The sequence below is a fragment of the Mesoplodon densirostris genome, chromosome 2 (assembly GCF_025265405.1).
Source record: "Mesoplodon densirostris isolate mMesDen1 chromosome 2, mMesDen1 primary haplotype, whole genome shotgun sequence".
Classification (NCBI taxonomy): Eukaryota; Metazoa; Chordata; class Mammalia; order Artiodactyla; family Ziphiidae; genus Mesoplodon; species Mesoplodon densirostris.
In genome coordinates this window covers 125657265-125681244 of record NC_082662.1, presented here as the reverse complement: position 1 = coordinate 125681244, position 23980 = coordinate 125657265, and the positions used below count along the sequence as shown (strand labels likewise).

General features: G+C 41.6%; 1 protein-coding gene and 1 pseudogene across 1 annotated transcript in view; both read right to left on the bottom strand.

Annotated features, from left to right (window-relative positions):
* SMYD3 (SET and MYND domain containing 3) overlaps positions 1 to 23980 on the bottom strand; it is a 721692-nt gene that overhangs the window by 134453 nt on the left and 563259 nt on the right. The window contains exons 6-8 of the mRNA XM_060088378.1: positions 22759 to 22826; positions 21101 to 21203; positions 14538 to 14648 (exon numbers count right to left, since the gene is read on the bottom strand). Coding sequence (XP_059944361.1) covers positions 14538 to 14648; positions 21101 to 21203; positions 22759 to 22826 — 282 coding nt within the window. The remainder of the gene's footprint in view (positions 1 to 14537; positions 14649 to 21100; positions 21204 to 22758; positions 22827 to 23980) is intronic.
* Positions 11790 to 12096, bottom strand: LOC132483120 (non-histone chromosomal protein HMG-14-like; annotated as a pseudogene).

Below are 23980 nucleotides of genomic sequence, written 5' to 3'. Positions count from 1 at the left end.
GATGCCCCACAGAGGAAATGCCACCATGTTAAAAAAAAAAAAAAGTTCAGAAGGTCAGTACATCTATTCCAAATACCTGCAGTTTAAGTCTATTTCCCCAGGCTTAGTGGCAACTAAACACTGCAGGTCACCCTGCCTGGATGCAGTCCCCACCCCTTCCCTTGCAGGCCGGACAGTCCTAGACCCCCTCATCTTTCCTTAGAGTCTTAATTTTCTACAGCGCTTCTCTGAGCACATGGGAGGTTCTCCTTGTCCCTTTTTAAGTTACAGGGCTGCTGGACCTGGTGAACTGCAGCTTCAGAAAAAAGCTGCTCTGGGCCTTTTGTTGAGCTGAAAAGCAGTGCTATGGATTCACAGGTCAGTCTGCGCAATTCTTACAATGACATTAATTGACCTTATTTGTAGCAAGAAGCGGTTGTAAACAGTAGATGTTCACTGATACGATGTCAAACGCAGGGAATTTTTTTCATCTTCTGAGGCTGTGTGCTACTCCCACTGAGAAATTCTCCATGTTGAATGCGGCCTAATTGTTTAGAAATAATTAACATGCTTTTATTTCATTTGTAGAAAACATAATTTATTAACTGGCTGCTACTTTATGTGTTTCACTTTAAGAGGCACAATAAATAAAGAAATTAGCATAAGAAGGCACTGAAAAAAATGCCAAGATTGACTAAATTCTGAAAAAAGCAAGATGATTCTAAATTAAGGATACGCAAATTTATCGCATAAAGGGATTTAATGACAAATGTGGAGATGACTGTTTTTATGGGCCCTTAGCTGCAGCTTTCAAATCTTAATTTCACAGACAGGAAAGCATTATCAATGCTTTAATAACTCCAGGGTTCCAATTTACATATCAAAATGAGAGACAGAAAGCCCACATCTTTCTTTACTTTTTAGAGTGCTCAGGGTCTGAAAATGACTTGGCAATGAAGGTTGAAAGAAAACAGCAGACATGCCGATGTCTGCATCTGAAACAACACCATATCCGAATTACCAAGAAGTACAGTTAGTTCAGAGAACCATCACACCTCTCCTTAGCAATTAATACTCAGCACAATTGGTAAATATTCTAGTCTTTAACTGAAGCACCCAGACACAGCCTGTAAGCAGATGAGCATTTGAAACAGGCCAGTTGCTACATCCCCTGGTATTAACTGGACCCAGTAACATCTCATTCATTGGGGTGGTGAGGAGGGGGAACGGCTGCCATTACAAATATGCAAAAGCAGCTCTCAAAAAGCCCTTCTGGATGGAATAGTGTGAGAACCTCACTAATTGTCTCGCCTGTTTTTAGAGTGTATGATTCTCCTTCCTTGTGCAATACTCACTCTGTTTCTACACACACTGTTATATTTTTTTCTGGCTGCTGCTGGTCAAAAGCCAACCCTCACTTTCTTCAATGGCTTCCCACCCCTCCATGATGAAAATGCAAACTCTGCTTGGCATACCTCTCCCCTCGCCCCCAATCACTACCCTTACCAGCCTTTACCCTCCAGGAACACTGAATCATATGCAGCTCCCTGCTACACGATACTCTCCAAACCTCCAAGACATTTCCCAGGGTGTGTCCGCGGTCTGAACTGCCCCCTCGGAACCTACCTCACTGAAAACTCCTATATAATTTTTACATCTCAGGTCAGTGTCTCCTCCTCTGTGAAGTCTTCCCTGACTGTGCAGGGAGATTTTTTTTCTCTCCTCTGTTCCCACTGCACTTAAAACAGGCTTCCATTAAGATAACTGCTGCACTGAACTGAACTGTGTGTCTGGTGTCTGTCTCCACACTAGAATGTAGGCCACTTGTGGGAAGGGGAGATCTTGTCATCTTAGGATTCCCACAGTTGGTATATTACAGGCCTTACTTCATTAAATACTTGAGGAAGGAAGAAAGAAAGGGGAAAAAAAAGGAAGGAGGGAAGGAAGCATTCAAGCAGGTTTGCTGAAAGACTGGAGATAAATGGTGACTGTGGACGAGTGATAGGCAAAAAAGGAGACTTAGGTCCACTCTTAAGTCCTAAGCAATAGCAGAAGCCTGATTTCCTGAGGGTTAATGCTCAGGCTGGGAATAGAAAAGACCTGCTTGGGAATCACAGTCCTATCTGGGGGTGTGAGTCCAGGCTCCTCGGATGCCCCACAGTAGCTAGTGGTTTAATCTCTTCTTATAGGCTTGACCTAGTCTCATCCTCCTGGTTGGGCAGTGAAAGCATTCGTGAATGTTAGTCCACGGTCTTGGACACACATTCTAATTAAAATATGCTAAATTATCCAGACATTTATAATGAAAATATGCTACTATACACATTTTCTGTTTTTATTTCTATAGTTCTATTATCCAAAGGACTTGAGAAATTGGATAAAGACACTATTTTAAGAACTTTAAAATGAGGCGTGAACAAACAGAAACGATCTTTCAAGAAAAACAGTTGAAGGGGAATTTCTAGCCAATTTACTCTTTAATCTTTGCCCCCATGCCCAGGTGCAGTAACCACAGTGCCTCATCAAAAGAGCACTGCCTCAGAATCAGGATACCTGGAAGTTCTGGTCCCGACTCTCCAGTGTCACTCATTGTACAAGTCATTTTTCCTCTCTATACAAGGAAGGTATTGAACCAGATGCCTAATGTTTCTTCCAGCTATTCAAACTGAATTGACTCCTTCTGACATACCACTTAGCCTCTGTGATATTTATGGATCTAAGTAAAAAGTATGCACTCTTGTGTCCACCTTTTAGGCTCTGAAGGTATGCACTCAACAACACGTAGGAAGAGCCCAATGTGACCATCATTTCAGCAGGTTTTGGGGAGAGAGTGTGGAGAAATGCAGGTGCTCGATATAACGTATTTACCTGGAGCTCTACAGCTACTTTTCAGAGCAAGGAGCTAAGAAAGTGCAACGACAGTTGGTAGCCCCCCATCCCCAATTCACAGAACTGCACTATGTATTCTCTTGGAGCTCACCAATGGCACCAATTCCCCCAACTTCATCCCTTCAAGGAGGCAGTGTCACTGCAGGGGCCTGTCTATGACTACGCAAATAGTGAGGCCCAAATAGTTACCATGAAATTCACTATTTAGTTTACTTCTTACCACATTACAACAGTGAGATGTTAGTGGAAGTTTGTGTGACTGAGACCTGCAGGATTCCAAAATTTTGTGAAGTCGAGCATGTCATATTTTAAGGGCTTTGAGCAGGTACCATGGACCAAAAGTCTCAGCCTTCAAGTTTGCTGTTGAGCCCAGCAAATGTACTTTGCAAGTAGAACAAATAAAAGTTATTTTTGAATGGCATCATCTCCTCTTAATTTCTACACAGATTAAGATAATTGAAGGGATTGGAATAACCCGTCTTCCCACTCCTGACTTCTGGGACATCCTTCCTGTTGTCACTGCTAGGTCAGCTACAGGTTTTAGGCACAGCCCTCTGCTGCCCACTCCCACTGCAAAATGAGCTGGTCTCCACCCATCTCGGAGCCCTGAAGCTGTTGCGACCACTAAAGAGGACTGTTCTCAGGCTCAGGGCTGAGGAAGGGTGAGTCACACTCCCCTGCACTGTAGTGACAAATAAATGGCAAGGGAAGCCTTGTCTGATCTCTGCTCCCATGGAGTTACATTATTTCTGTTTCATTGTGGGCATAAGACTCCGTATGGTTACACTCAGAAAGGGAGAACAATTCCCATGTGGTAAACCCTAAAACGAGCATCATCTCCTTTGGGAGGGAACTTGACGAAAGAGAGTCCAGGATGACACCTACTTTGTCCAGGGATCTGGGGGGAAGGGGAGAAATGGCCTGCACATCACTCTGTGCAGTGCCACTCATGTGCTGTCTTCTTACTCATTCTGAAAGCCCCCGCCCTAGTACACTTCCCCCACACACACACATACCTGGACACCCCTACATACAGTCTGCCCACACACCTCTCAGTATGAGCCATGTCAGGAACTGTAGGCGTGAACAGGGCAGCACGTGATGGAGGGCAGTGAGATACCCCAGTCTGGACACAGGTCAGCTCCCCTCTCAGGACGGAGAGCCCAAGCTGGGGAGGTGGCTATGCCAGGGAGAATACAGGAGTGAAAAGCACCAACCTCTGCAACACAGTCATCACTGGAGCCGCAAAGAAGGGACAGAAAAGGGGAAGGAATCAGAGATTACAAAAGGTTAGAGCGGGAAGACTTTAAAAGTTATCAAGAAGATTATGTGAGCAATTTGGAGAACCTGATCAGCAAATGATGGGGACTGAGGATGCTATAATTCCTGGAACTTTCCATATAGACTATTTCCTCAGATCATTCAATAACAATAATGGCTACCATTACTGAGCAACTACCATCTCCCAAGCTAGACTTACGTTATCTAATTGAACCCTCCAAGCAGCTTTGCCAGATATGGATTATTCTCATCTTACAAAAGAAAAAACTAAGGCTAATGTAGGGAAACCTTCCAATATCAAATAGTTAGGAGGCAACAGACTCTACATGCCTCTAAAGCATGTAGAGTTAACTGCCCTGTTACCCACCATTCAGACTTGATCTCTCTGGCTAACGTCACCAGTGTTATTGCTCCAAGACTAGAACCCAACTACTCCTATTATCTAATTCTGCACTTTTTCTATACTATCCAACTGTCTTACATAAGATATTGATTCAACAAATGGTACTGGAATAATGGGACATCCGTGTGCATAAATAAATAAACCTTGTACCATATATAAAAATTAACTCAAAGATGGATCAAACCTAAAACCTAAGACTATAAAATTTCTAATAGAAGACATAGGAGAAAAATCTTTATCCTCTTGGAGTAGGCAAAGATTTCTTAGATGTGCCATCAAAAGACTGATCTGTTAAAAACAGATAATGAAAACTGGACTACAGCAAAATTTAAAACTTCCGTTCTTCAAAATACTCTTTCAAGAGAATGAAAAGCCAATCCACAGACAGGAATAAAAGATTTCTGAAACATGTATGTGATAAAAGACTTGTATACAGAATAAAGAGCTCTCAAAACTCAAGAAGAAGAAAACACCTTTTTAAAATAGGCAAAAGATTTGAACAAATATATCACCAAATAAGATATGCAGATGGTAAATAAGCACACGAAAAAAAAATACATCATTAGTCATTAAGGAAATGCAAATTAAAAGCAGAATGTGATATCACTATAAATCTATTAGGATGATTAAACACAAAAACAAAAGCAAAACTGACAAAATCAAGCGATGGAAAGGATGTGAAGTAACTGGCAGTTTCATTCGTTGCTGGTGGGAATTCAAAATGGTGCAGCTACTTTGGAAAACAGTTTAGCAATTTCTTACAGAGTTTAACATATATTTACCACACAACCCAGGAATCCTACTCCTAGGCATTTACCCAAGTGAAATAAAAATTTATATTCATACAAAAACCTGTATGTGAATGTTTAAAGTGGCTTCACTGATAACCACCAAAAACTGAAAAAGAACCCAAATGTCCTTCAGTTGGTGAACAGATAAACAAACCATGGGATAGCCACATAATAGAATACAACTGGGCAATAAAAGGGAATCAAATACTGAGATTATATATTTACACGCATGTAAAAATAACATGGCTGAATATCAAATGCATTATGCTAAATGTAGGAAGACAAAATCAAATGGTTGTTTAGATCAATTTATACAACATTCTGAAAAAGGTAAAGCTATAGTGACAGAAAGCAGATCGGGGTTAGCAGGGGCTGGAAGCGGTAGTGGAGGCTGAATGTAAAGCGGTATAATAGAATCTGGGGAAGGGTGATGGGGCTGGTCTGTATCTTGTTAGTGGTGGTGATGCAGACTGTATGCATTTGTCAAAACTCACAGAACTGTGCACTAAAAAGAGTGAATTTTGGGCTTCCCTGGTGGCGCAGTGGTTGAGAGTCTGCCTGCCGACGCAGGGGACACGGGTTCGTGCCTTGGTCCGGGGGGATCCCACATGCCACGGAGCGGCTGGGCCCGTGAGCCATGATCGCTGAGCCTGTGCGTCCGGAGCCTGTGCTCTGCAGCGGGAGAGGCCACAACAGTGAGATGCCCGTGTACCGCAAAAAAAAAAAAAAAAAAAAAAAGGAGTGAATTTTACTGAATGCAAATTATACTCCAATATTTAAAAACTAAGATAGGGAAAGTGTGTAAGTTATTCATGAAATTATAAAGACAGTTTAGTGGAGTGGTTAAGAATATAGCTCCTGAAGATACCTCGTTTGCAAAGTGGGAAGAAGAGCAACCACTCCCCTCATAAAATGACGGAGATTAAATGAGACGAGGTACATAATGCCCCAGTTCTCATGCCCAGCACACAGTAAGTGCCCCCGAAGCTCTGGCAGGCATCATGATGATAATATTCTCTGAGGAAGAGCACCTCATTCCACAGCACTCCTTGAACACCGTGTGCCATGTGCTGAGCAAGGTAATGTGCCTGTTACACAGGAATACATACTTCCATGTCACAGTAGCTGCCATCACTGAATCTGCTCCCCGAGCCAGAGCTGCTTCTACACCAAAAGCCAGGAGAAAAGAATTTTTATGCAACAATTGGAAAGGTTTTGAGTGGAATTCATGTCACCACCAATTACGGAGAGACCCTTTTCTTACCCCTGGCGTGGGCTTTTGGACAAACCAGAGTCACATGAAGCAGCCTGGGGGGCAAAGCTGTCTGCTCTCTGGGGAGAAGAGCGTGTTGAAGCGTTGTGTCCTGTGATGTGGGGAACAGCATATCCCAGGGCTAACACGGTAGCTACAGTGTTTATCTCCCAGCTGATTTTACAGCCCAATGTGTCCACTGTGTCATGCCCAGAAGCCTCGCCCAGTCATTCACAGTGACACTGCAGCTGGGATTATGTGGTTATGAAATCAATAAACCCCTCTCCTCACTTTAACGTTAATGACAGCCAGCATTGCACCCACTCCTGGGAAACCCATTCTTCTGGTTGTTTGGAGAAGCAAGATAGGTAACACACAGTAATGTTAGGTTTGACTACTTAAAAACTCACCCCCCCCCACACACACGCTCTCTTTCTCTCTCCTTCAATTCCCTGCCAAATCTTCCTAATCTTCCTGAAGAGAATGTAATTCAGTTATGATGAAAACTTTAGAAACAGGAAACACATTCTGCTTAGATTGTTAAAACTTGAAATATAAAACAATTCAGAGCTGGCTGGACTCATCATCGCACCACGAGGCATTCCTGCTTACCATTAATTTAGCAAAATAGAGGAAGGCAGCAGAAAAAAATCTTGGTTTTCTAATGACCTTTAAGTAATTGCTCATATTTCAAATAGACTCAAGTTACCATAAAAACGTTTCCTTGGGCAGTAAACTCTCATTTCCTTTGAATAGAGCTTTAACCCTATATTCCTTTACTCCTTCTTCAGACAATCGTTGTTCCTTCCTTTGGTTCAGCGCTGCCTCCTTTCCCCAGTCTTCCCGCTTTAACAGTGACAGCCTGGGGAAGGTGCAGCACATACAGGAACCGAGGCCACTCTCGCCAGTACTAGTCATGTCTCTGAGGGATGCTGGGCTACTCTGGGCTCCGTCACCCACAGATGTAGTGAAGGGCCTCATAGGGACCCAAGAAAGGTGACTCCATGTTACAAAAGAGAGTCTCTGAAAAGAAACTGAAATATTTACCAAAGACAATCATTAACATTGCTTTATTTCTACAAAAGAAAATGAGAGTGGGTGGACTTCGAACTGTAGCATCAAGGAATGAGAAGCTTCTTAGGGCGTTTCCTCCTATTAAACTGTTTTTGAAATGGATACATTTTCAGAATGATTCTACTCAACTCTCCCTCCAAAGAAGGCCCAGGGATACAAGACACAGATCTCTGCTCCACAGACAGGCAGGTACTGGGTAAAAGTACACACATGCTTGGAAGCCCTCAGGAGAATTAGATCATTGTTTATCCTCGTATTTTCCTCTGCCGCCAAAGACTTGAATTCTTAGCTATGAAAAGCGAACAGCAGGCTTCCAACAAGATGTTGTAAGTTCAGACTCGGAGGTGCTCTCTTCTACTCCAAACCCATAGTAACGATGAGTAAAATATAAAAAGAAAAACCCAAAGTGGCTTTACTAATTCAAAAACAAGATAAACTTCTCCCTGGACCAGTACCAGAACAGAAACGCGGAGCACTCAGCAAAGCCGAAGCCAGGGCCTCAGGTCTAGAAGCTGGCAGTCATAGGCACGAGTTCAGTTCCAATGGTAGAAAGAGATAAAAATGTTTCACAGAAGAAAGGTGAGTAGAGTCTGCTTTAAAGCTTAAAGGCAGGGGATGAGGTGCGGCTCCCCTGGTTACAAAAAGAGGCTGAAAATATAGGTTGATGACATGTTTCCTTGGGATAAACATTTATAGAAACTATTGGACCTGGAAAGGCTAGAAGGCACAGATAGAGTCTCTCCACATAAGGAGTCAGAGGCCCATTGCCTAAGTAACCAGGTCTGCAATAGCCTCAGCATCGCTGTGGTGCAACACTTCCAAATGCCATTAAGTCTGGATTCTGAACTGGGGCCTGAGGAGCCTGAGGGAGGCACGTGCAAAGCTACCAGACAGAGCAGATGCACAGAGAGGAGAAAAAGGAACAAAATAAAAAAACTTTCCACTAAAAATGGGCCTGCCATACAAAGTTCCAGAACACATAGTGAAATGCAAGGCTAAGGAAGATAACCGACAAAAATCAAAAATCAACAATCAGAACACAATTTCACTCCAGTAAAATAAACTATAGCACTGACTGACCAAGACTTGAAGTATGGTTAGGATGCTCAAATAGATAAATAACAGAGGAGTATGCATTGGAAGTGAATAAGAAATTATGAAACAGAAACAGGTAGAAATAAAACCTAAACTGGAAGATATGGGGAAAAAAAGCAAATTTGAAATCCTGGAAATAAAAAATAATCATTAAACCAACCCAAAAGCAAAAAAAAAAATCCCTAGGATGTGTCTTAAGGGAACTTTAGTTTTAGAAACATGGAATAAATGCCAGAAGCTGAAAGAGGGCACCCTCTGTGGGGGCAGGACTCAGGCAGCAGCAGGAGAGAATGTACTAAAGTTTTCAACTTGGGTCTAGTACTTTGACTTCTCAAACTGTATACATGTATAGCTTTAATAAAAATTTTTTTTTAAATTAAAAGACTACAAGAAATAAGGAAGGATTACCTGAAGGACATACAGTTCTTGCTTTCTTCTGTATAGTCTCAGTTTTATTCTTGGAATGAAGTAAACCATCAGAGAGATGAGAACATAGATTACATAAATTTTCACCTTCCTTACTTCTTTTATTAAGTTATAATGTGAAACTATGTCAATCAACCACACTGAAGAATATTATAAAAATCGGCTCTTCAAGTCATTGTGGACTCTGATAAGGATATTGCTCATTCAGTCTCAGTGGGACCCTTGGTGAGTGCCTGAGGCCTCAGTTCCAGGAGAAACTGCTTCAGCTGAGGAGCACGTATGTGTCCAGTCTTCCAGCTACTGTGCATTTTGAAATTAGTCTTTAGCTTTGGCTGCTGAGAAGTTTAAAGCAAATCTGTGATTTATTTCTTGTCACCGTATAGGATCATATGGCATGCATTCTGGGTTCTAACCTGCTTTTATCTTATTTTTTGTCACTCTTATTTCACAAGTCAATATAAAATTTATTGTTGTTGTATTGCATATACAGGTATATATTGATACATATATGTGTATATATGTGCATGGGTGCCTGTAAGCCACTTCAGAATCTTTTGGGTGGGGAAATGGTATAATTAGATAAAACAATTTAGGTAAAATGAGTTGCAAAAGAGAGGAAAAAGGAAAAGAGAAAAAAAGAAACAAATATAGGCTGGATCTTGGGGTCATGATTTTGCAGGACACTGAACGTCAAGCTAAGAGTCTGAAGTTTATCCTGAAGACTAGGGATAATGCCGAATATTTTAAAAATTCTGAGCAAAGAACAGCATGGAAATAGTGCTATTTCAGGAAACTTACTCAAAAACAGTGTGCAAAAGAGATGAAAGGAAAGAAATTGAGTGCCAGGTGACCAATTAGGGGCTATTTCAATAAACTAGGAATGAGGCAAGAGGGCTGTGAGTAAATTGACTGACATCGTGTTTTAAAAGAAGGATCATATGTAACAGGCTTAGGAGAGAAAGTAAATACAACTTTTTTTTTTTTTGCAATAAAGCATGTGACATTCAAGGAAGCACACTATGTATTATCCACAAACTTATGGAAACAATCAATTCTATTTGGTCTGTTCTGCTTCTATTGCCTTGGATTTTGACCTGCACAAGCCAAATCATCCCAAAACCTCCTCTAGAAGGTAAGTTTTATTTATTCCAGAAATTAAGTTGTTGCTGATTACAAACGACAACTAACTCCACAAATGCAAATTACACCTGTTATTAAAAGGCCTCTTGCCTTCCTGAAACATGATACCATGCAAGTCCACTAACATACAGATGTGGCACGTAATAAATATTGCTTGATGCAGAAACCTGTTGAGATGAATTTTCTAGGTTCCAAGAAAAGCAGAAAAATAAGCTTGAAAACTTAAAATCTAGGAACTGAAGTAAATTTAATTTTTGAACTAATTTTTAATTTATGCTCTTTTGGGGATGGGCTAAGTTGAATTTACCTCTGTAGTATTTTTGCAAATCAAAGCAACAGTATAGAGATTTCAGAAGGAATGTTTATATCACTAAATAGAACAAAATTCTCAGATAAATAGAAACTCAAAAATATAACTGATGAACTAACTGAAATCAAGTTTATATTTTCATCTAAATACATATCCTACTCATTTCCACTAGGAAACATTTCACAGAAATATGGGATAATAGAGCCGGAAGGGGCCTTAAGACCATCTTGTCTAACTCCCTTGTATTACAGATGATGGAGCAAATCAGAGAGGCTGAATGACTTGCCCAAGATCACTCAGTCTGTTAGATACAGAATGGACTGGAATCCAGCAGAGTAACTGAGCACTTTTTTTTTTCATAATTGAGATTTTATTGGTTGTTTTGAGGATCAGTACACAGACATTTCAATTTGTACGTAATTCTTAAAATCTGAAAAATCACATAGTTGTGATTCTTTTCTAAACAGTTATTCCAGTGACTTTCCAGTTTAAAATTTGAAGGCAAATTTTCCTTAATAGGATATCAAGTACCAATATCTTCAAATACTGTTAAGCTGTTACATCATAAATACCACTAATTCACAATTTAATATCGTATACATTACATACTCAAATTTTCAATCTTTTGCAATACATTACCAAAGTTATTAGGAAAACTGCACTACCAAGACCAAAGATGTTATGGAACGCACACAGTTCTGAAAGGGACAGCCAAGGTCAAGGGGTAGTTCTCTTTAGGAAACAATTCTACCAAAAACAACATGGGAATGGAAGTAATTTAAAATGTTCAAGACATAGTAAATGTACAATGTGACTCCAAATTGCCATCTAGTATGCTCTGTATTATAAGACATAAAAACTAATCCCCATGTATCGAATGTTAAGCTGACACCCAAGACAATCAAAGCCTCCTTATTCAATATCCCATTATTTTCTGGTTGTACTAAAAAATAAACAACCAGCAAATGATTTCACCTCTTTAAAAAAAAACCTTTACACATAAAAAATGTGAGGATGTGGGATTCCCTCCTTAAAAATGTTTCTAGAGCTTCTAAAAAATCTTGCATTTACAAAATAGTTGATAAAAATATTCATTTGGATCATGCAAGAAGGGAGACAGGGGCCACTGATAAGACATAGTAGATGATATTAATCAGACTTGGCTTTTTTTTCTCCTGCTTCGCCAGAGGCTAGACTCGCCTCATTTTTAGCTTCTCCATTTTCTCCAGGTAAATCTTCTTTAGTTTCTTGCTTAGCCACTTTGGCCTGTTTTCTCTTTGCTCCCCTTTTTCTCTTTTGTGTGCAATTTTTTGTCTGAAGATATATCCTTTCCTGCTGTCTTTTCTGGCTTCATTCCCACTTTTTCAGGAGCAGGCTTAGCTGACAACCTTGCTGATCTCCTCTTGGGCTCCACATTCACCACCCCCTCTGTGGAGTTGACCTTCCTCTTGAGCATCATGATGGTGGGGCAGGTGTGCACCAGGTGCCTGTGGGCTACTGCACATACCTTCCCAAAGCTGGATGCTGCCACTCCTCCCACCCTCAAGTACTTTTTTGATTATATAGCTTGGCCTACCTCTAACACAATATTTGTGATGGCTAACAGTATGTGTCAGCTTGGCTGGGCTGCAGGGTGCCCAGACATTTGGTCAGACATTATTCTGGGTATATCTGTAAGAGTGTTTTTAGATGAGATCAACATTTGGATAAATTGACTGAATAAAGCAGATTGCTCTCTCCAATGTGGGTGGGCCACACCCAATCAGTTGAAGCCCTGAAAAAACAGAAGGGCTGACTCTACCACTAGTAAGACAGAACTCCTCCTCCCTGACTAGGTGGGACATCAGTTTCTTCCTGCCTTTGGATTCAAACCAAAACACTGGCTTTCTTGGGTCTCCAACCTGCCAGCTTTCAGACTGGAACTTACAATATCAGCAATCCTGGGTCTCCTGCCTGCCAACTGCAGATTTTGGGACTTAGTCCCCACAATCACATGAGCTAAATCCTTACAATCAATCAGTCAATCAATCAATCTCTCTCTCTCTCTCTCCACACACACACACACACACACACACACACCCTGTTGGTTCTGTTTCTCTGGACAATCCTATCTCAAATAAACTTTGAACTCAAAGGAATAAAGAAAATGGTCTTAACGGATATGATAGACACTGTAGATCAGCTACCGAAAAGCTATCCACAGCTTTCTTCTCCCTTGTCTTCTTCTAGTGAAAAGCTAAAATTCTGTTTCCTTGCCTCTTTTACACCTACAGTAGTATGTGACATAGCTCTGACCCATAAGATATAGGTGGAAATCCCTAGGAGGATTTCCCTTTGTTCTTTGCATTTTATTATCCCTTCTTTTTTTTTTTCTGTCTAGAGCTTGGATGCACTGACTAGGGCTTGTGGGCAGCAGTCATCCTGGCACCCTGAAGACAAAAGCTAGGGCTAGCTAAGGAGGAACACAGGAGGACTCTGGGTCTGTGATGAGACCTATGAGTAGCTGCTCTCATGTTGGAATGCTTCTCTAGAATTCTTGAGAAAAACACATCACACCTACTAAAGCCAGTTTTAGTCAGGTTATCTGTTATTTGTAGCCAAACTCTTTCCTAATATACTATTTTAGCCCAGATTTCAACTGTAACAATAAGCCAAAAGTGAACATGACCCCAGCTTTAATAAAACAATCACTTACTCAAAGAAAAAAAAATTGAGGGTCTGCCATATAGATGACATGTAAGAGGCACTAAATACAAAAACCTTCCCATTCCCAACCAAGGATGCTGATGGGAAGTTAGCTTGCATTCCAGGTTGTAATCTGAGGAGGAATCCCAGGGGATCCCCTATGATGCCTGGAACGTTTGTGAACAGCAGAACGGGAACACTAAAGTGGACTGAATCTTGGGGGGCTATTAGCAATGGGTCCAACTTTTCCCGTTCAATTCACTTATTTCTAAAAGCTTTTTTTAATGAAAAACTAATCATGATCACTGACTCCTGCATCTTTAGAATGAGCTCATGGTCCTTTTGCATGCAACTAGTGAAAGTAGTAGTGAAAGCAACTACCTCTCTCCATCGATGTCAGTGCCAGAAGTCACAGGTAGTTGTGGTGCAGGGGAAGGAGCACTAGCTTTATCAAAAGATCTGTTTGAGACTTGGTGCTGCCACTTTTCCTTCATCCTCTCCCACAGGCATATTTCTGAACCTTTCTGAGTTCTGTGTCTTAATTTATGAGTATTAAGTTCAAACGAGATAATGATTACAAAAGAATTCCAACAAATGTAAAACACTCTACAAAAGTTAATCATTTGATAACCTGATCGTGTACAAACTAAGAGTAAATAGGGTCAATGTGAGGAAAGTATAAGATTCACATGAGAAAAGTTTACTCATTATCTTTATGGCATTTATTTTGGCTCTTCTTCATTTCTCAGAGAGTAAAAGTTGCTAGATAAGTGGTCACCCTCTGATAAAGTAGTGCAGCAGAAAGGCTTACAGAAGAAATTTGAAAGAAATAAAAAACTAGATAAAACTTGAGATGTTTACTACTGAGCAATAGCTGTTACCAATCATAACATAATTAACCCTCTTGCCGCAGGCTCTAATAGCACTCTGGCCTTCAGTGTCCTTTTAATTACATGTTTTACACCTACATTCCCTCTAGACTCTAAACTCCATGGATCCTTACCTGAGATTAAACCTCGTACTGCCTGGTGGGTGATAAGAGTTCCAGGAAATAAAACATATGCAGCACAATGTATTATTTTATTTACCTTTGTTTCCTACTATGCACCAAGGGTCATTTACTTCTGGATTAATGAAATAAAAGCAGAGTTCTCTGAAAAACCATGCAGACATTGCCCAGGAGGTGTTCCAAGCTGGTTCCATACAACATACCTTGTCCTGGGTTTGACATCGCAAACAGTCACAGTCAAAGCAGTATTGGTCCCTCAGCTGCTTCCGGCGCTCCTTGCTGGTCATCAGCATATCCAGGTAGCAGATGGTGAGCTGTGGAGGCCAGAGAGGGAGGGGTCACACGGCTGCTGTGATCGTTTTCTTTAACCAATGGCTATTATTGTGAATCATTAAAGTAAAACACGTTTTTACTGCACACCAAAAACTGTAAGTAAGAGAGAAGATACAACTTATGGTCTCTCCACCCAAATAATCACATGTAAAATTGTCAATGCATTACCTTCCAGTCTTCGTTATGTAGTGAGCACATGTGTATCATAGATTTATTTTAAAGAATTGGGCTCATTAACTCTATATACTTCTGCGCCTTATCTTTTATTCACTAAACAGTACAATATCAAGAGCTGTTATATGTTTGATATTACTAAGTTCTGGTAATAAATTTTGTAACCACTAGCAACCAGAGAAGCCAAATTTATCCTGGCAATCAAATGGGTGGCAGATTATGTAGCCAGATTGCTCTTAAATCCTAATCAATTCTATAGCTGCTTCATGGAATTTAGGGTCAACCAGGTTTGGAATCTTGGAACTTAGGAGACAGTTCCCTTACTTGTGAGGCTTTTATTTATTTATTTTTAAAATAAATTTATTTTTGTCTCTAGCTCACGTTAAGCAATAGTCTGTAACAACTGGGCTCCTGCAGCTGAGACCACAGCCATTTTTTTTTTTTTTTTTTTTTTTTTTTTGCGGTACCTGGGCCTCTCACTGTTGTGGCCTCTCCCGTGTGGAGCACAGGCTCCGGACACGCAGGCTCAGCGGCCATGGCTCATGGGCCCAGCCGCTCCACGGCATGTGGGATCTTCCCGGACCGGGACACGAACCCGTGTCCCCTGCATCGGCAGGCGGACTCTCAACCACTGCGCCACCAGGGAAGCCCCACAGCCACTTTTTAACTCCCTCAATCTTTCTTCTGCCTCATGATCTGAAGCCAGAGCTGCCTCTGAGGTACAAAGGGCCACCGTATCAGGCAAGTTCCTCTTAAATTCCAAATAACCGATTTCTAAGCACACTTTTTTAAACAGCCTGTTAGTAAGTTGGGGGCAGCATACACATTCATCTTGAATTATCAGGCTCTCAGGGGCCCAGTTTCCTTATATGAGGTGAGATGGTAAAATGCACTGATCTCTGTGTTCCCTTTTGGGTTATAACTCTAGGACCCTAATTCTCAATCCAGCCCAATGGCTCTTGGTCGTCAGCCCCAGCTATCAGGTCAGATTAATCGGTAGTACTTATCGGGTGATTACAATGGGCCCAGTGTGAAGCCAACAAATCCAGGGCCTGTCACAGCAGAGAAATATGCTTGACAAACCTAAGAGTTTATTACAAGGGCCAAAACTCATGAGTGATCATGCCGGGCAGTGAATGGGAAACAGGAGACAAGTTATTTCATTTAACCCCCAAAAGAGACTCCTATGGCCTCCCTCAGTATTCTGTAACTGCCTGGAACCATTACCTGGACTGTGCAGTGGCTTTCTAACTGGCCTCCCTGCTGCCGTCAGTCTACATTGCATCTTCTAGACTGCTTTAAGAGAGATCTTCCTAAAGCTCATACTTGATCATGTCATTTCTCTATGCAAAGAGTTCTGATGGTTTCCCCCTGCCTATAGGATAAGGATACACAAGGCTTCCCCAGAAGATTTTCTGTCTGCCTTTCTAGACTCCGCATCTCTCCCTACACCCTACCATCTGTCATCATTAGGTACAACGCTACACGCTGAAACAATGCACGCCATGCAACGTGTATGGTGTTAGCTTTCACCAGCCAACGCCCCTTCCTCCACTCTCAGCTTATTCAGAATTCTCTCCTCCTTCAGGCTTGGCTCAAATACGCCTCCTCCAATGAAGACTGTCCAGTTCCTCCCGTGCCTCTTTCATGCCATTGAAGTCTGCAAAAATACACTGTATCAAAGCTGAAGGTCTCAATGGCAAAAACATTTTTATTCATATTATTTTGGAAATAAAAAAGCCGGATTACTAACTAGTAATGACAGCTAAATCATTTTATCAACCAAAGATGAAAACCTTTATTAAAGACTTGTTGACTCACTAGTTTTAATGGAGAATCTGCTCACTAAATGTAGGGCTCATTTAGTGGGAACATATATATGAAACTTTGCCATTGATCAGTGGATGTTTTAATGGCAAAGAACAAAACTGCATTAAAATATTAATGCTACTGATCGTTGCTTTGCCATTTTAGTGCAGCTCTTATGGAAAATGCAGTAAATCAATTCCAACATTAGAGTAATATCATGAAAGGTATTTGCTGGATATCGAATTTGTTGCTTACTTGAAAATTTCAAGGCAAAGTGAACCCCTTTTCCCTGAAGCCCATCTTCTCATTATGTACTTTGGAGTGGATAATAAGATCAAATTAAAATTAGACTTGGTCTTCATTTCTCAAATTACACTGTCACAATTATAAATTTTTCTAATACTGGCTCTCAATTGAAAATAGACTTTGAAAAATCCTCCCTCTCTTTAAAGTCAAACCTGAGTGTTATTCATGTCTCTTCTCTTTGTCACACCTTTAGAGCCAGTCAGTTTTCAAATTCTGCTAACTCTAGCTTATAAATATATTCTTCAGATCCCCCAACACAAGCCACCACCTGAATCTCCCGTCTTCAGGCTGCCACTGTCACCTCTTGCCTGGATTATGCATCATTCTCCCAATTTTGCCTACACACGGAAAAACTCATCGTGCCGTCCCTTTGCTTAAACTCTTCAGTGATGCCCCATTTCCTGTCCCCCTCCCTTCCAACAAATATTTAATGAGTGCATCCTATATACCAGGCACTGTTACAGACCCTTCAAGTGAACTGAGATCCTCAATAAGGCCCCCATGGGTTGCTTGGTCTGGTCCCTACATATTCCCTCATCCACTGGTCACATCTGAATTTGTCAGTCTATTGATGTGAACAGCTTCCTGTTCCTTGAATTCACCATTCTGTCCCTGGCCCCTGTGTCTTTGTCTAGAATGCCTGCCCCTGTCTTAGCCAACTTTTACTCACTGGATCCTTTAAAAGTCTAGGAGTCACTTCTCTGGAAGCCTTCCTTATCCTCTCCCACCACCCCTGATCCTTACCACCACTTGAGTGTCCCTGCTCTGAACTTCTAGAAAGCCCTGTGCCCATTTACACTATTTTAGTTTTCAGATTCTATTATTGTGTTCTGTTCTGTGTCAGCTTCTTCAATTATACCTTGAATTCCTGAAGGCAAGGTAAGGTCTTACTCATCTTTGTATTCCCAACACCCACCCCAGTACATGATACCAGTAAGCATGCAGTGAATTTGTTAAATGACTTAGCAAATAGAGATGGCTAGGAGAAGACAAAGACCGTTATGATCCCAAAACATTTTAGATGAAAACTGATACTTGGGGATACTGATATGCTCAATCTGTGCAAATCACATTTCTGTCAATTGCTGTGGCTCTAGAGAACACTGGCAGCCAACGGCATTATTTGTAACAGCTACAATCTCTTCTAACCAGGAAATCCCATGAGGGTGGCCTGGACTGTCCAGCTTTCTTCCATGATCCACGTTCTTGAAGACTATCAGGTGATAACATGTGTTTCGTAGCTTAACAAAACCCAGAAGAGGCAGCCATCAGCAACCCAGCATGTGAGCCATGACTTAAACTATAATACACACATCTCTTGGTAGGAGGTGCTGGATGAGAGACAAAAACCCAAACAAACAAACAAACAAACAAAACAAAAAACAGCCCCCAACCCCTGCTAGACACAAAACAGTCCCAGAACTCAACATCACAGTGAAAATCCTTAAACAGCAAAGTGTTATAAGTGGTGCTGGTATGAAGGGAAATGGCCCAAAAAGTCCAAAGGATGACTTTATGTGGAGAGAAACAAAGGTAAGAAATTGCTGTTATGGTGGAACCCTGTGTAATTTTCCAGTTCTCCTTGTCTGAGGTTTGAAATGTTGTCATCTCAAACTGGCAATGCGTTGGCTTTCATGTTACTTTCTTTCCGGGGCCCATGGGACACACCTGAGGATTGGTGGTAGTTTCAAAATGGGTCTAAGGTTCTATTCTACCTCTGGTTTTGTGTCCAGCAAACCTCATTCATTCACTCAACAAATACAGACTGAGGAGTTTCTATATTACAGGCGCTATCCAGTCTTCTCTCGTGCAGCCTACATTCTGGTACTTCCATCCCAAATAGCACATTTTAAAACTGGGGGCACCCTATTGAGCAATAAAGCCAAAATGCAAAATTGATGCTATAATACAAAATTTCTACATTTCCTTCTTTATCCAATTTCACAAAAGCCAGTATTTGTACAGTAAAAAGGAATCATCCCTCTTAATTAACCTCAAAATGTCCTTTCTCCCTCTCCACTACCTCTACCACAGGGGGCCGGTTTTAAGTGTGCAGGATGTATTTTCAGTATTGGGGTGGCTACAAGCATGAAATGAGCAGGGACCAGACATGGAAGTTCCTCACTGATGCAACAGTCGTACACAGCGAACAGCTGTCCCATCCGGGATGCCAACAGTGCCCTCAGTGAGAAACACTGCTGGTCTTTACACCATGTATGCTCGAATTAACAGAAAGTCAACCCAATGAAGTGTTACTGAATGGCTCCTGGGGTGTAAGGCAAAGTGCTAGGTGCTAAAGGAGATACAGTAAGACACAACTGCCTGTCTTCATGAAGCTCACAGCTGAGTGGAGAAGTCACCAAAAGAGCCAGAATAAGTGCCAAAGAAATATTAATAACCGCCGTAAGAGAGAGCTCAGAAGAAAAGATCTTTTAATTTGAGAAATCAGGAAAAGCTTTATAGAAGACATGATGTTTGAGAGGGCCTTGAGGGGTGTATAATGTTAAGACAGGTAGAAATGGTGGGCAGACAGCAGGGGAGCAACTGAGCAGAGAAAACGTCATGCACCAAGACATGTATAATGGTAGGGAAAGAAATTTATTTTCTGAACAAGCTGGTATAAAAAGGACTTATGGGGAGAATCCTCTTTGCTGAGAAGCCGCTTTGATAAGTACCATAGGGAAAAATATCTGAGTCTGCAGGGCCTGATGCTGAGCAGAATATTCTGTGTCAGGCAAGAGGAAGGATTTGCTTGTTGCTCCAGAGATGGAAAGAGAAGGACATGAAATAAGCACCAAAAGACAGTGTTTTTTCAACTAAATGAAAAACAGCCAAGGAGAAGAACTGGCAGCCAAGCCTAGAAAACAAGATATAAAGAAATTTCTTTGTTGTTTCTGAAAAGTCCAACTGTTTCCAATAGTTTTTCTGTTTGCTTGTCAAGTTACCTTTTCTTTTTAAATTTAGTAAAACACCACCACCACCATCATTATCAAAAGGCAGCCATCCCTCAGCTCCCAAACTAATGTCAAAATTGGATAGTGGTCCCCCCTTCTTAACTGCCTTAAAGTCACATATGACCCAAGGAAAAAAATCTAAATTCTATATACTGTTGACAGATATCCCAGTGTACCAACTACACTGATCCTAAAAATTGGACATTCAGTAAGTGGCTGTATAAGAGACAGCTTATTCAGTTGAAAATCAGTTTGGACCGAGTCTTATCAAAGCCAAATCCCTGTCTGCATAAAATATGGTACCTCTGAGTTTAGGTTTTATTGGCTGAGTGCTGCATAAATGCAATAAAAGCTTATGAGGTCTGTTTTCCTTGCAATAAATATCCACTTTAGCAAATTGGAAGGTAGAAGGAAACTGGGTTCTAAAAAGCATAAATATCTATAACCCAGAATTCTGGGTAGTCATTGTGTAAACCCTGTCAGGAGCCGGTTCAGCAGTCCTGGAGCAGCCCACCTGCAGCTGCCTTGCGAGACCTCAGACTTCTGAGAAGGCTCCTCATCAAAAGAGGCTGGCTGGGCAGCCTGCAAAACTGGAAGGGTCAAGGCCAGCTGGAGGTCACACTTCCTGTCCCCTATTCCTTTCACATCTTTGCGTGCACAGTTACCCAGAGATGCTGACGTTTATAGGTTTGTAAAGGTTTGTAAAGGTCCAATGACAACCTGAAAGAGTAAAACTCGTTTGCTTTCTTAACATGAAGGTAAAAACGAGTCACCTCTGAAATGCAATTAGGGACCTTGGGAATAAGTAAGCCCTTGGGATCTCATTCACAAGCTGGGCTGCCCTCCTTGTCTACGGAAGGATGGCTACTTGCAGAGATGCGAGGGGCCGCTGAACTGTCATATGCACAAAACACACACTCTGTCACACACACGCCTCTCCCACACACACATACAACAGGAATTGTCATCATCCAGAAAAATGGTGATTAAAAATAAAAAAGTTAGCTCATCTATAACCTGGGAGAGGTGATGGGTAAATGAGTCGCTGGGTAGAGGTGTAATATACATCTTCTTGGCAGAAGGACAATGAAGAGCTACCCCTCAGGCACAACTGGCTTTAGGGCAGGGCCTTGCTGAGAGGGTCTTTGATGGAAAAGGAGGTCAGCCAGTGGGAAACACGGGTTCCTTACCTCCTCTCCGGCCTCAATGTCTCGGACTGCACGCAGTAAGAGGTGGGGTCCGTTGAACACAATTGAACAGTTGGGGTCACAGCTGTGATTGAGCAAAGACATACTGCAGGAAAGAAAAAAAAAAGGAGAGACCATCGTGGCCCAGTAGATGGAGTCAACTATCTAAACTTAACGACTATTGTGGGCAAAAGACACTTTAGCTTAGGGGTAGGGGGACAGGTAAGGTTGACAGTGTACCAGGGATTGAGTGCTCTGGAGCCACTAGCCCACTTCCTGTGAAGTGAAATGCTCCCCAAGACGGAGGCTCATTAGGGAAGTTTGTTAATAAAAGCATTTTCTGAGTCCTTCGGGGGGATGGGTGAGGGGAGGTAGTTGTCTCATTATACCAGCCAGTAAGGCAACCCAATATGAAGATGGGGAAAAAAACTGACTTGCAAAGGAATAATTTCTGAGATAATGGGATACGGCAGTTAAAACCGCAGCCAAGACACCACTGAGCTTCCCACACAGGACCGCATTCGTCAAGCTCCTTTGGAGGAACTGCCACCTTCACGAGAACATGCACAACTACACTGACGAATAATTAGGAGTACTTCCTCTTCAACAGAACGCTAGGTTATCTCGCTAACGAGACCCTCATGCATTCTGGGCCATGGCCAAGTCATTTTATTACCTTGGAGGCACATTTTTTTTTTCCATCTGGGGAGGGAATGGATTTAAGCTGCCACCACATTTACAGTTAGAAATAACTGTAAGTGAGCATCACTATGTAGAAAGCACTTTCTTAGCACTTGAGCATGTTTATCAAATTTAACCATCACCATTAATATTCTGAGGATCATTTACTGATGAGGAAACTGACACATGGAAGTTAAATGACTTCCCTAAGGATACATAACTAGTAAATGGTGACTGAATTTGAACCATTGGTGGTCTGAACTCAGAGCCCATGCTCTGAACTAGTCTATGTTACTGCTTTTTGAGGACCCATACCATAGACATGTAGTTGATAACATGTGAGAAATAAGAAGCTGAATTCTCAGATTCACAGTTAATTATAAGAAATACCCTATTTGTATTAGGACCCTAATAGCATGAAAACAAAATGAAACTAGGAGTGACCCTGGAGTGCTTGTGGAAGGACAGTCTAGTAGCTCAGTGATTCAGATCACCTCAGAGAGAGCTGGAGAGGATGCTTCAGAAGGCCAGAGCCTGAAAGTGTTCTCGCCTCCTGGAGCAGTGGGGCTCAGAGTATGCTAAGCCGAAAGACCAAATGAACCCAACTGGCGCAGTACAGCAAGTCTGGTGAAACAATCACATGCACCAGCCCAGAAGGGCGGGGGAATAACAAAATCTCAGCCTGATGGTTTATTAGCACCCACAATCCCCAACTTTTTACCCCAAAGTTCCTGAGAACAAGAATTTAGGTCTGAGGTATGCCTCTTTGTTAATACCATAGCATATAATGTGGGGATATAAAACTTTTTTTTTTTTTTAAACCTCACATTTTCCATTTTCTTGTAACTTATCATTAAGTTTCAAGCGTGGCTCTTGAAGCAGCTGCTTGTAACAGCCTTTCTAACTACTTTTAAAAGGCTGGGGAGGTGGGTGGGAATTAAAGTTGCTTCTTCCAGTAAATGAAATGCCATCCACCATACCTAGGATATAGGCCAACACCAACTTCCTGCATCTCTGCATTACAGATGGTGAAAGAGTTGCAGATCACCTGTAAAAACAAGGGGGAGACAGGATTACCAGTCACCTAAGAAACTTCATAGGTAAGAGAACAAAAATTTTCAAAATAAAATGTAGGATCCTTGGGACTTCCCTGGTGGCTCAGTGGTTAAGAATCCGCCTGCCAGTGCAGGTGACATGGGTCACCTGCACCACAACTACTGAGCCTGTGCTCTAGAGCCCACAAGCCACAACTACTGAGCCTGTGCTCTAGAGCCCACGAGCCACAACTACTGAAGCCACGCTCCACAACAAGAGAAGCCACCACAAGAGAAGCCAGTGCACTGCAATGAAGAGTAGCCCCCGCTCGCTGCAATTAGAGAAAGCCTGCACACAGCAATGAAGACCCAATGCAGCCAAAAATAAATAAATAAATTTATAAAAATAAATAAATAAAATAACGAAGAGAAGTAAATCTAACACATGGCACATATTCTTTAAAATTTCTCTTTCTCTTTCCTGCTCCATCCCTATTATTTACTTATTTATGGCTGTGTTGGGTCTTCATTGCTGCACGCAGGCTTCCTCTAATTGCAGTGAGTGAGGGCTACTCTTCATTGTGGTGCACGGGCTTCTCATTGCGGTGGCTTCTCTTATTGCGGAGCATGGGATCTAGGGCACGTGGGCTTCAGCAGTTGTGGCTCGTGGGCTCTGGAGCGCAGGCTCAGTAGTTGTGGCTCACAGGCTTATTAGTTGCTCCACGGCATGTGGGATCTTCCTGGACCAGGGCTCGGACCAGTGTCCCCTGCATTGGCAAGCGGTTTCTTAACGATTGCACCAGCAGGGAAGTCCCTGCATTGTGTTATTTGAAATGTGCTTGCACCCAGTCACCCAAAACCTTCTCTCTTACCTTGTCACTTAGAAACAGAACATGAAAATTATAAAATCTAATCTGTTTTTTAAAAAGTAAATGATAGTAATGTTTACATCAGGTCATGAAACCATGATGCTATCTAAGGCCAAACCAAAAACATTCATTTAAAAATCTATGTGTTGATAAATAATGCTTTTTTGGGGGGGGGGTACAAAACTAATTTAAAGCAAATAAGCTATGTATATCACTTGTTAAATGGACAAATTAAAATTCTGTCCTTATGTTATATGAATATTATTGATTTTGCAAATGTATTTTACTATACAAGCTAG